Source organism: Molossus molossus, unplaced genomic scaffold (genome assembly GCF_014108415.1).
Source record: "Molossus molossus isolate mMolMol1 unplaced genomic scaffold, mMolMol1.p scaffold_m16_p_10, whole genome shotgun sequence".
Lineage (NCBI taxonomy): Eukaryota > Metazoa > Chordata > Mammalia > Chiroptera > Molossidae > Molossus > Molossus molossus.
Genome location: NW_023425345.1, coordinates 102,598,041 through 102,611,853, shown reverse-complemented (window position 1 = coordinate 102,611,853; position 13,813 = coordinate 102,598,041). Strand labels below are relative to the sequence as shown.

General features: G+C 40.6%; 1 protein-coding gene across 4 annotated transcripts in view; it reads right to left on the bottom strand.

Annotated features, from left to right (window-relative positions):
- Positions 1 to 13,434, bottom strand: part of CENPJ (centromere protein J) — a 65,182-nt gene extending 51,748 nt beyond the window's left edge. For 3 of the 4 annotated variants that reach the window (XR_004958355.1, XM_036252550.1, XM_036252553.1), the window contains exons 1-5: positions 13,414 to 13,434; positions 7,659 to 8,167; positions 6,996 to 7,119; positions 3,127 to 3,423; positions 415 to 526 (exon numbers count right to left, since the gene is read on the bottom strand). Coding sequence is in view for 3 of the 4 variants with exons in the window: in XM_036252550.1 (XP_036108443.1) it covers positions 415 to 526; positions 3,127 to 3,423; positions 6,996 to 7,119; positions 7,659 to 8,102 (977 nt within the window). In the remaining variant the exon portion in view is untranslated. The remainder of the gene's footprint in view (positions 1 to 414; positions 527 to 3,126; positions 3,424 to 6,995; positions 7,120 to 7,658; positions 8,168 to 13,413) is intronic. The other variant, XM_036252552.1, reaches the window with a different exon arrangement.
- Between the last annotated feature and the right edge of the window lie 379 nt (positions 13,435 to 13,813).

Here is a 13,813-nt window from a genome sequence, read left to right as displayed (position 1 = left end):
AACACTGGTATTTTATCTTTGTAATAAAATTGTTAAATTCTATAACAAGACTTCCACAATTTGTAAGTGATAACATATGTGATATTCCTATATTTAATTTGTTTTTCTCTTCTCAAAAGTAAAATTTACCTATTTGAGAGGAGATTAATTTTATCCATACATTTCTGTTAGGTGAGAAAACATTGCTCAGTTCTTCCAATACAATGTCAAAGCCACTTACACTGACATAGCTCCCCAATCTCTTTCTGTTGCTGACACTATGAGGTAAGTTGTATCTTCAACCTTATATGTAAAAGCATCAAGCAAAAATAAGAAAACTATGGATCTTTCAAATACAAAGGAAGTGCTCAATAATAATGGCTAGATATTATATTAAATTATCACATTTCTTATTCCTTTTAACATGGATGATACCTTTCTTCATTATTAACTACTTCTGAGGAATCGCCAATTTTTTTTAAGTTCATATCGTTCCTTTCCTGAATCTGGTCTGTCATTTTCTCCCAATCTGGTAAAATACCTTCACCTAGGATAAAAATTAAGAACAATTTCGTTAAAAAAATCAGACTAAAGTCTTAAAAACTTGACAATTTTACAAGTTGCTAAGCTAAAAAGAAAAATTGGTTAAAAGTAAGGTATGCCAAAGATTTCAGAATTCTCCATGATTTCTTTAATTTGATAAAAACTACAAAACCCTAATTAAAACACAATATTCTTTAAAAGGTTAGTGTTATAAAAAAAAAGTGTGAGTTTTTCTAAATTAAAAAAGTCTAAAGAGTTAAAACAATGGAATGTAATACATGATTGGATTCTGGGTTTCTTTTAAACATTTAAAAGGCATTTGGATGGGGGAATTCTAAAATAGACGTGAATATTAAAAAATTATCGTTGCCCTGGCTGATCTGCATCAGTGGTTAGAGCATGGGCCTGAGGACCAAAGAGTCGAGGGTTCAATTCCAGTCAAGGGCACAAACCTCAGCTGTGGCTCAGTTTCCAGCTCTGGTCAGGGTTGTGCAGCAGGCAACCAGTTGATGTGTTTCTCTCATTTGATGTTTCTCTTTCTCTCTCTCTCTTTTCCCTCCCTCCCACTCTATCTGAAAACACACAGAAAAATATCCTTAGGTGAGGATTAAAAAAAAAATTATTGTTAATGTCCCTAGGTATAATAAAGTGCTGTGGTAATACAGAAGAATGTTCTAATTTTTACTTCATGCATGCTAAAACATTTGAAATGATATGTCTACAGTTACTTGCTATGAAATGACTTAAACTATATATAGATGTAGATATATAGGAATCAATACAGATGGACATATATACACAGCTACAAATATATACAAGTAAATATGGCAAATAATTAACTGTGAAATCTAGCTGATGTGTATACTAGTAATCACTGAAGTAGTCTTTCAAGTTTTCTAGATGCTTGAAATTTTCCAAAATAAAAGGTTAGAGGATGTAATGTATTGTGTAATTCCATATCAAGGAATTACTCTAAATTTTGAATAACATATTATGTACAATCCTAGGGAGTAAACAAAGATACCTCGTGTTATATTATCTGTATTTTTCTATAACTTAAAAGAATATATTCTTGTCCTGGCTGGTTTGGCTTGCTCAGTGGTTAGAACATCGACCCACAGATCAAAGGGTCATGAATTTGATTCCCGGTCAGGGGCACATACCTGGGTTGCAGGTTCGATCCCCGGCCCTGGTTGGGGTTGGGAGGGAGGCAATCAATTGATGTGTCTCTCACATCAATGTTTCTCTCTCTCTCTCCCTCCCTAACTTCCTTCCACTCTATCTAAAAATCAGTGGAAAATTATCCTCAGGTGAGAATAAAAAAAAAAATATATATATATATACACACACACACACACACACACACATACATATCCTTGAAAATTGGAAATTAGCCCGGCTGGTGTGGCTCAGTGGTTGAGCATTGACCCATGCACCAAGAGGTCGCCAATTCAATTCCCAGTCAGGGCATATGCCCAGGTTGTGGCCCCAATCCCCAATGGGGAGCATGCGGGAGGCGGCCAATCAATGTTCTCACTGATGTTTTCATCTCTCTTTCTCTCTCCCTTCCTCTCTCTCTCTAAAATCAATAAAGAAAAAAAAAATATTGCCCTGGCCAGTTTGGCTCAGCGGTTAGAGCGTCGGCCTGCGGTCCGGAGAGACCCGGGTTCGGTTCCCGCTAAGGGCGCGTACTTCGGTTGCAGTTTGTCCCCGGCCCTGGTCGGTCGTGCGGGTAGCAGCCACTCGATGTGTCCCTTCACATCGATGTTTCTCTCTCTCTCTCCCTCCCACTCTATCTGTACAAAAAATGGAAACATATCCTCGGGTGAGGATGAAAAAAAGAAAAGAAAAAAAAATATTTTTAAAGAAAACTGGAAATTAAATTAAAAATTAAAATTCTCAAAATAACTTAGTATTTCACAAAGAACATTATATACTGATGATAACATCATTAATATTATGGTTATAAAGACTATAGAATGTACCATAAGAATTCTCCACACTGAGTGGGAGAGAACATAATTATACAATATTCTATAATTATAAAATGTGAAATGGGGAGCAGAAAAAACCCACAAAAAAAATATATATATATACCAGAGCTCCATGAATTTAGACTATCAGACACTGAGTACCAGTTCTGTGGTAAGAATGTGCGGGGTATTAGGAATACAGAGGCATGTGAAGACAAACCAAGTGTCTGGGTTAGGGGGGATTTTTTTTTAGGAATAAATCCCATCACCAACCCATTTCTCACATATTATATCTTCTATCATGTGCCCCCACCACCACACATATTTTAAATCAACCTCAAACTATTTCTAAGCTCTCAAAGAAAAATGGTTCAACAGAACTTCCTTTTAGAAGTCCCCATGTACCATGCAAGGTTTGAAGTCAGCATGAGTACAGAGTTCATTCTTGTAAAGTCACAAATTCTGTGTCTGACTCTTCATGCAATTCACATTCAGTGGCTGTACAGCATGTAGGACCTCACAGCTAAAGCTGAGGGCACAGGAGAAAAATGCTTAAAGGACTCTTCTTGTCTTAGGACAACTCAGTAACACTCTTGGTTAAGTGCAGAAGAGAGAAATATAAGTAACTCACCTTTAGGATGGTTATGGTTTTCTTCATTCAAATCATTTTTTTTCACCAGTGCTTCTTGATATTGTGCCTCATAAAACAAATTGGGAAAAGCACCCCCTTTTGAAGTTAAGACAAAATCTTGATGAGTAATTCTACAGAAGTTTTGTTCATTGCACAAAATGTTGGAAGTGTATGCCTTTTCTTGGGTTTGATTCTGGTAGGTAAATGGTGACAAGAAGGGTTTGGATTTCTCTGTGGTGGCTGAACTTCCTGGAGATCTGTAATTCTGGCTCTGATCATCAGGTAGCAGAGTTAAACCTTGCAATTAAGAAAATCAACAAACTGATGTTTCTCTATGGCATTTTCACTTCTGCCTGTTTGTGATCCCAACACAAAGTTTTCTCCAAAGTGATAAAAGTATTTTTTTCCTCTTTACCAGGAAATTGTATTTAACAACCCTTGAATCATTTTAATTGAGGACATGTTTACACTATGATTTATGTGCAGACATGTGTACAAGGTAGAGCTGCAGCACAGCCTGGCTCTGTAAGACACCACTCATGTGCCAACTGTGAGAACCACTCCTGGTTCCTCAGCTCTGCAGCCCCATGACAACCAGATAACTTCAATGCAGATCGTTACAAATGATCTGAACTGTTCCCTAACAGTCATGCTGTGTGTCACCGCATATAAATGTATCTTCCTTTCAGTTTACCATTGACATTTTGGTATCCTCGGGCAATGGGATAAGGGGAGATTTTTCTGTTTTATACTTTTCTGTAGTTTCTAAATTTCCTGTATTACTCTTTTCCTGTTCTGTTTAAGTCTCTGCTTTTGAAATAACCCAGTAAACACAGAGAAGATTCCCTGTGTACATATCTCTGGAGGGTAGATGACAATACTAGCCGTCCTACCTGCTGTACCAGTCCCTTGACATCTGCTACTACCCCTTTCTTCTCTGATTGTCTCAACTATATTTAGAATGAAGACAAGATGGAAAGTGTTTTATAACAGAACCATGCCGAAAAGAACCTAAAATAAAAATTTTCATTTAAAAAAAAGAAAAGAAAGAAAGAAAAGCCCTGGCTGGTTTGGTGCATCAGCTCTCTCTCACACAGAGTCGTGGGTTTGATTCAAGTCAAGGGCATATACCTCGGCTGGGGTTCAGTCCCCAGCCCTGGTCAGGGTCATGTGGGAGTAAACAAAACGATGTTTCTCTCTCTCTCTCCCTCTCTTCCACTCTGGGGAAAAAAAAAAAAATCAATGGAAAAAACATCCTATGGTGAGGATTAACAACAACAAAATAAACCTGTGCCAACTATCTACCTCACTGCTAGTCCACACATGAAGCTGGACATCAGGTAGATCCTCATTAAATATCAGGTTCAACTTCCCCTCCTCTATTAAAGTTTCTAACAATATTCTCTCCATTTAAATACTTCTGACTAATGGTCATCCCACTTCAACCCGAACATATCACTGATAAAAGAGCAATATCCCAAAGCAACAATTCTCAAAGTGTGGTCTATAAACACATTTCAGGGCATCAGGTCAAAACTATTTCCATAAAACATTAAGACAGTATTTGCATGTTTCACTGTGCTGACACAGGCACCGATAGTGCAAAAAGCAAAGTGGACACTCCTGGTGATTTCACTCAAAAGCAGGACCACAGGACACAATGGTATCAGCAGTCACTGTTTCATCACCATGCACTCACAGTGTTGTCTTTTTTAAAAGTTTTACTTTAAGAATTCTGACAAGCTGAGTCTCTCTTAAATAGATGGAAATGCTCTTCAATTTTTTTTTTTGAGCCTCTCTTAAATAAGTTTAAAGTTTCTCTTCAGGCATTCCCTAAAAGCTCTGCTCTGCACATGCACTGGTGGACACCCACCGCGAAAGCAAAGGATTCCTGGAAAGCAAAGAACCCTACTCTGTACCTGCGTGAAGCACGAAGATCTATATAAGCCAGACCCCGGAAGCAATTCAGGGAACCACATTCTTTTTTTGTTGTTGTTAATCCTTACCCAAGGATATTTTTTCCATTGATTTTGAGAGAGTAGGAGGGAGGGAGGGAGGGGGAGAGTGAAACATCGATGTGAGAGACACATCAATTGGTTGCCTCCTGCACATTGGGGACCAAATCTGCAACCCAGGTACATGCCCTTGACCAGGAATCAAACCCAACACCTTGAGTGCATGAGCTGAAGCTCTAATCAATGACCCACACCAGACAGGGTGGGAGCCATATTCTTTATTAGTATGTGCTCCCTTGATGCATCCAGCTCTCCCCTTTCTCCTTTCCCTATACTTTGTTTTCAGTAAAGCCCTTCTTCTGCATCTCTTTCACATCCTCTCTTGATTTCTATCTTGGGGGACAGGCAGCAAGAATCCTGTTGCTGATGACATCCAAACTCCCTAAACCATCTTCATTTGCTACACTTCTCATACCCACCACTCCCCACGTCCCACCCAGCCACACTCTGCACACTCATTTGCCAATGTCTTTTCTTCTTTGTAGTCTCGGTGCCCATGAAGTCTCTGAACACAATGGGCACTGTCCTGAATCAGCAAAGTGTGTCTCTTCAAAGGTAGCACCAAGCAGACACACAGTGCTCCAGACCATTGGTTTTCAAAACTGTGGGACACAATCCATTACTCATTTTATCATCAGATGCAACAAGTCACGACTGGCATTTTTTCTGACATAGAATAGAATAAACCGAACAGAAAACATCCTTGCTATATGCCAAGCACACCAATAAAGACTGACTTATGAAATTTCTTTGAAATTATGAGTCATGATTTAAAATGTCTTTGTTGCGCCCTGGCCGGTTTGGCTCAGCGGTTGGAGCGTCGGCCTGCGGTCCTGAGAGACCCGGGTTCGGTTCCCGCTAAGGGCGCTTACCTCAGTTGCAGTCTGTCCCCGGCCCTGGTCGGTTGTGCGGGTGGCAGCCACTCGATGTGTTCCTTTCACATCGATGTTTCTCTCTCTCTTAGTTCCTCTCTCTCCCTCCCACTCTACCTGAACAAAAAATGGAAAAATGTCCTCTGGTGAGGATAAAAAAAATAAAATAAAAAAATAAAATGTCTTTGTTACTATGAAGTATGGTCAACAAACTTTCAAAACCACTGCTCCAAACACATTTCAACAGGTTTTTCCCCTGTAAAGCACATCATGCTATTAACTGATTGCGCATACAACAAAAGAATTCTGTCATTTGCTAAACAAAAAATATTTCAGGTATGGTTCTTCAGCTGAGTCGAGTGGCTTCTACACATATTTATCTCTATGACACAGAGCAGTTTTCCATTCATCAGGCAGGGATTGTAAACCAGGAGCCCCAAGCCAACTTTGGCCCTAGATCTTTTATTCTACGAAATCTTTTTAAATTTTATTTTATAAACAAATGTGAATGTCTTTAAGGACACAAATGCTCCGGAACAACACAGCTTTCACTCGTTCCAAGTATACTACACCACCAATTTCAGTTATTTGCCTAGCCTCTAAGGAAACTAGAGTTTGTGCCCTAGCAGGTTTGGCTCAGCAGTTAGAGTGTCGGCCTACAGACCAAAGAGTCATGGGTTCGATTCTGGTCAATGGCACGTACCTCAGTTGCAGTTCAGTCCCAGGTCCTGGCTAGTATTGAACAGGAGGCAACCGGTCAATGTGTCTCTCTCACATCAATATTTCTCTCTCTCTCCCTCACACTCTATCTGAAGATAAATAGGAAAATATCCTCAGGTGAGGATTAAAAAAAGAAAGAAAGAAATTGGAGTTTGCAACATAAGACAATGGTAGAAACAACCTGTCAAGCAATTCAAGGTAAGAAATGTGTGTAGCCACTAATCACTGTACTAACTGGAGACCATACATAAGCAAAAACTACCTGGGAGTGTGTGCTGCCCAGACACCACAGTGAGCAGCTTCTCTTGCTCTTCCATAAGTCTTTGCAGTTGCTCCAACTGTTGCCTCTTCAGTTGTTCCTGCTTCTTCTGCTGCACTTCTTTTAGCTTTTTAAACATAAAATTAACTCTATTAAACTAACTTTACATTTCTTTATGAGCCTTTGCTCCTTACATTTATCTTAATCCTTCCCATCTCCCCTCCTACATCTTCCCTAATAAAAAATGTCAAAGAGGGATCTCTAAGTAATGCAATCTGCCACCAAAACTCTAAAATCCAATTTTTTACGATGGAAACTATATTGACTCTCTCAACTAAGAAACAAAAAAAGTCATATAAATCTTCTGATTAAAATATGATAGGTAATCAGTACATTTATGATCAACTTTTTCTCCTAATACTTGATCAATAATTTATAATTTAGTTTTTACCAAATGAGGTAGAAACTTGAAGATGTATTAAGTGTTATATTTATGTCTTACATATTAGACATGCTTTAACATTTCACAGTAGACAAAAGGCAAAACTTGGTATTTTGAGGATTTCACAGTAAAGGGGAACACATAACAGGACCTGAAATTGGTGACTCATCATAGACAAAAACCTACAATAACACAAATACATATTAGGCCAAGTCCTGGTGTACCTGTTCAAGCTTTTTAAAAAGTGGGTCTTTATAAGCCACTTCTTTGAATTCACTTGCAAGATCTGAGGCAACGCCACTTTTGTTATCTTCCCAGTGTCCAGGAACATCCTGACATGCCACTGGTAGTGGTCCCTCTTTAGGTAAAGAAAAGACTGTGTGTGTTTCAGACTTTTCTGACTGTAGTCTGTGAGGGCTATTAGATTCCAACTCCTGTTCTTCATGAAGTGAATCTTCTTCACTTATAAAGTTCAAGCTATTTGAAAAATGTGTGGCTTTAACAGGAAAGCTGGTGGAAATGTTCACATCTGCTTGCTTCTCTTCATCTGCTTCCAAAATAGGAAATCCACGATTTAATATGACTCCAGCCCGAGAAGGATTGGTCATCCACTGGGTTAGGAAGTTCCGCTCACTGTTTAACTCTGAAGAGGTTGGCATCAGGAACATTGTAGTCCAATTTTCTACTGTATTTTTAAAATGTAAAAACTAGAAGAGCTATTAATTTCCAACACCTGTAAAAGACAGCCAACAAAAAGTATTAAAGATATTCTACCCAAACTTCGACCCAACACAAAAAATCTGAATATATCCCCCTGGCCAGTTTGGCTCAGCGGTTAGAGCGTCGGCCTGTGGTTCAGAGAAACCCGGGTTCGGTTCCTGCTAAGGGCACGTACCTCAGTTGCAGTTTGTCCCTGGCCCTGGTTGGTCATGCGGGTGGCAACCACTCGATGTGTCCCTTTCACATCGATGTTTCTCTCTCTCTCTTCCTCTTTCTCTCTCCCACTCTATCTGAACAAAAGATGGAAAAATGTCCTCGGGTGAGGATAAAAAATAAAAATAAAAAAAAGAAAATAAATTCAGTATTATGAAGTATTATTTGTGTCCATTAAATGTTCAATAATAAAAATAACAGTGGCTCATACCATAGGACAGCTATTCTATATGAATCATACTCTAAAATAACCAATTTCCTAGCACAATTAATGTAAATGGGACAACATAAAGAACATAAGCTGTTCCTCCTTTGCATGTCTGAATTTTTTCAACAGGAACTTATTTTCTTACTTTGTACCAGATATCGTTTTAGGATGGATGTAAAGCCGTTAGTAAGTCAATCTAGTGGTAAAAATACGCACTCAAAAGACAATTATCCAATATGTTAAATAGTAATAAGTACTAAAGAGAAAAATAAAAGCCATGTGGGGGAAGGAGACTGCATGTTAAGATAGGGTGAACAGGGAGTCCTCATTTAGAAGACAGAATTAAGGATCTGGCTGAGGAGTGAGTGGTGCAGCTATGAGGGGCTGAGTAATACCCAGCCACCACCTGGACTTCATGGCCTTCATCTGCAAGAGGCCCCCACCAATATCTATATCTTCAGAATCCCACCAGCTCTCACACTCCCATCACCACTATCCACCTTGAATTCTCCAGGATTAATCTCTATGTGTTTAAACCTATTTACATCAGTCATAATAAGAAAGCCCTGGCCCTGGCCCGTTTTGCTCAGCGGTTAGAGCATCGGCCCTCAGACCAGAGAGTCCTGGGTTCAGTTCCTGCTAAGGGCATTTACCTCGTTTGCAGTTTGTCCCCAGCCCCGACAGGGGTCGTGTGTGTGGCAACTACTCGATATATCTCTCACACTGATGTTTCTCTCTCTCTCTCTTCCTCCCTCTCTCCCTCCCATTCTATCTGAAGATAAATGCAAAAATGTCCTTGGGTGAGGATAAAAAATAAAAAAGGCCATGAATCCCATACCATGCTTAATCTCATAATCTCTACACACATGCCTTATTCTGCCTCCATCTCCCAAGCATCTCCAATGCCAAATCACTCACTGTCCACCACCAGCAAAATCTCCCATTACTCTTAACCTCTCCTCTCACCTTCCTGAGAACACATGTCCCTAGGGCACACACACTCTTATACCACTGAGCCTGGTAGTACAGAATGTGTTTTACATCTCATTCTTTTTTGTTTCTAGATTATTCTCCCTTCCCCCACCATAAAAAGCACCCAATTCTGACCTTCCTTTTGGCCAGAACTGCTAACTTCCAGCAATTCACCAAAATGACTAACACAAAGGGAAAGAGGAGAGGCACCCACTATATGTCCTCTAGGCCTTTGAGAAAACATGGGAGTTGGTCCTTTGGCCACATACATGCAAATCTACAAGAAAGGTGATATTGTAGACATCAAGGGAATGGGTACTGTACAAAAAGGAATACCCCACAATTGCTCCCACGGCAAAACTGGAAGAGTCTACAATGTCACCCAGCAAGCAGTGGGCACTGTTGTAAACAAACAAGTTAAAAGCAAGACTCCTGTCAAGAGAGTTAATGTACACATGGGGCATATTAAGCACTTGAAGAGCTTAAATAGCTTCCTGAAACATGTGAAGGAAAATGATCAGAAAAAGGAAGAATCCAAAAAGAAAGGGACCTAGGTTCAACTGAAGTGTCAGCCTGCTCCACCCAGAGAAGCACACTTTGTGAGAACCATTGGAAAGGAGTCTAAGCTGCTGAAACCCGCTCACTATGAATTCATTGCCAGACAACTGTAAAAAAAAAAAAAATTAAAGACCTCTGCACTGTTATTTTTTTTAAAAAGGCCTAGTTGGGTAGCACAGTTCATTAGAGCATCATCCCAATATGCCAAGGTAGTGGGTTTGATCTCCAGTTAGGTCACATACAAGAAGCAACCAATGAATACATGGTACAAATCAATGTTTCTCTTTCTCTTTCTATCTCCCCCTTCCTCTCTCTCTCTAAAAAAGCAATAATTTTTTTCTAAAAGCAGCCAATTTTGAACCTCATATGATCAGATTATATAACCTCCTCCTCCTCCTTTACAGTGTATGAAACTTCCAGAGGTCACTGGGATCCTCCCCTTTATTTCTTCAAGTTTCCTGACTGAGCAGCTGAAAGAACAAAGTTCCATTAACTGAAATGGAGAAAACTGAAATGAAACACGTTTGGGGGAGAGATCAGAGATAATTTAGGACATTTTAAAACACCTATCAGGCATCCCAGGAGAGCCATTATGTAGGCAGCTGGACACACAAGAATGGAATTCATGGAGACCAAGTCTGTGAAGGACAAATGTGGGTATCCTCAGCATGGAGATGGTATTTAAAGATCCTGGATGAAACCACTAAGGGTTTGAGAGTAGACAAAAAACAGATATAAAAACTGTAGTGGTCTTGGAAGCCAAGTGAATGAAGAAAGTGTTCCAAGGAACAAAGGGCTATGTTAATGCTGTTAACAGATGAAGGGTGAGGAGAACTGAGAACTGACCTCAGAATTTAGCAAAGCAAACATCCTAATAACTTGAAAGCAGCTGAGGGGAGGAGGCAAAGCATGAATGGAGGGGATACATGAAAGAATAAGAAACAGGAGATAGTGAATATAATTCTTCCCAGGAGTTTTGTTATAAAGGGAAGGAACTAAATAGCACAGTAGCTGCCAGGGAAGCAAGGAGAAGAGACATATTTTGTTAAGACAGAAGAAATAGCCCTGGCCTGCATAGCTCAGTTGGTTGGAGCATCGTTCCGTATACCAAAAGGTGGGAGGTTTGATTTCTTGGTTAGGACTTATACCTAGTTTGTGGGTTCAATCCCCAGTCAAGGCATGCACAGGATGCCACTAATCAATGTTTCTCTCTCACACCAATGTTTCTCTCTCTCTCCCTTCCTCTCTCTCTAAAAAAAACAATGAAAACATATCTTTGGATAAGGATTTTTTAAAAATTAGAAATAAAACCATGTTTGTAGGCTGATAAGGATGGAGAGAGGGGAGACCTGCCCTTGCCATGTCTTTGAAAGGAGAGCCGAACTCCCACTATTTTCCACACATAATTCTAGAGTTTATCAATATAATAAAACAAAATGTATATAAACCAAAGGGAAATGAAAAACAGCAATTTGGAGGCAACAAACATGTATTTAGCCTCATAACTAGTGTCTGAAAAACAAACATACAAAAGATATAAACAGAAAAAGAAATACAGAGACCCAAATATTAAAATATGCTCATCTTCACTTCATCGAATACAAATTGAAACTAACAACATACCATTTTTCACATATTCCGTCAGCAAAGACTAAAAACCTGATAACACCCAATATAGAAAGGAGAAACTCTTTCATAAAGTATTACCTGGGAAGGGAAACTAGTACAACCTTTTGGAGAGCAATCTGACAATATCTATCCAAACTGTAAATACACAGAAACTTTGACTCAGCAATTTCACATCTAGGCATTTTGTGCTATATTGTGCTATTTTATTACAAGTTCACATTTGTAATAAACTAAAATTAATTTATATGTCCATTAACAAGGGCCCAGCTAATTAGGGTATTCATCTTAAGCAGTGATTAAAGAGAACAAATAAGTTCATTAGTGCTGATATGGAAGTACTGAATATACCCAGCAGAATATATACTCTTAATTGCAAAAGCAAAATGCAGAGCTCTGTGTAAGAGAAAGACAAAAAATACAATTACATAGACCTGCGCAGTCCAATACGGTAGCCACAAGTCACTATAGCTACTGAGCACTTGAAATGTAGTTAATGGGACTGAAGAACTAAAAGATAGATGGTGTGATTTTATTCAGTCAAGAATCTGGATTTAATGGGATTTTTTTACATGATACTGCAGTTTCCCTTGCTGCTTCATAGCACTGTATGGCACACTGAAAATACCTGTGCTCCCAAATGTGATGAATAGTTGTGTCAGTTCTGTGAACATGAAACAAATGATCCAGAAGACTCGAATAGCCATGTGGTAAATGAGTTTACCACATGTAAATGAACAGTTAAGTGACTAGTATAACAATGGACAACATGGACAGTACAGCCTCTTGAGCAAAATTACCTTTGACAAATGTAAAAACTTCTTCGTCTGTCAAGTATGTGGTTTTCCCAGGAGCCGCCATACAAGTGTTAGCAGGCAAGTTGCTATTGAACGTCCTAAAATTTTTCCTCATGTTTGTGATGTGTGGGAAAGACTTTGCAAGTATGCTAGAATATTGCAAACATTTAAATTCACATTTAACTGAAGGGATCTATTTATGTCAATACTGTGAATAGTCAACAGGATAAACTGAAGATCTTTAAATTCACCCAGACTTCAAGCATGGGCCTGGCTTTCCTCATAAGAGGGCGGCCTCATGAGGTTTGGGAATGAATAAATTATTAAGTCACCTTCCAGTCCGCGACACAACTACACCATTCTCTTTAATTTCCATAACGTTAACGTAAAATAAATGTGACTTTTCTGGAGATTTTAAAAATAAAATACCTGTGCTCCGTTTTCTGAAGCAGGGGAAAGCGGACACAGTTCATTCAAAACCACCCTCAGACCGTGGGGAGTAACTACCTGGCGGAGAAGTACTGATTTCTCTGCTCCCCCAAAACGCACCCCTGGGCAGCCCGGTTCCTTCCTTAGCGGAGCTGTAAAGACGACCCCCGCACAGAGGGACGGAGACGGCTGTGGGGGAGGACAGAGCAACGCCGCTTCACACGCTCTGCTCCAATAAGCTGACTCCCTGCAGTTATCAGCTGCTCCGAGCACCGCCAAGACCTCGGCGGTGAGAAACGGAAGCTCCCGACACCCGTTAACCTAGAACAGGTGTGGGCCGCCCCCCGACGCGGCGCCCCCGGCCGGAAGCGGGTCCTCCCGTGCGCCGCAGGCCCTCTGGCTACAGAGCGTCGGACCCCCAGCTCCCCGTTCCCGTTCCCTTCGCCCACGTATTACCGCTCCGTCGTCCCGGCCTCTCAGTCCTCTCCAACCAGAGCCGGAGTCTCGGCAGCATTTACGAAAGAGCCGCCACAACCACCGCCTCCGGGCGAGCCCCGCCCCCGAACCAAGGGCTCCTGGGAAATGTAGTGCCCACCGGCTCCTCCTGCGCCTGCGCGCGGGCGCCGCCAGGCTCACGCAAACTACTATTCCCAGCGACATCACAGCGGGGGAGATACCTAGCGGCTTCCGGGCGGGGCGACTTCCCCCGGGGCTACAAACACGGCGTAGCGTAGGGACAACCGTTCCTAGAGTGAACTTCCGGCATAGATCGGAAGCCCCTCCCCTGTGAAAACTAGGAGAGCTCCCAGACTGGAGAAGCCGGCGAGTTGGCGGAAGCCTGGAACCCCCATTACGA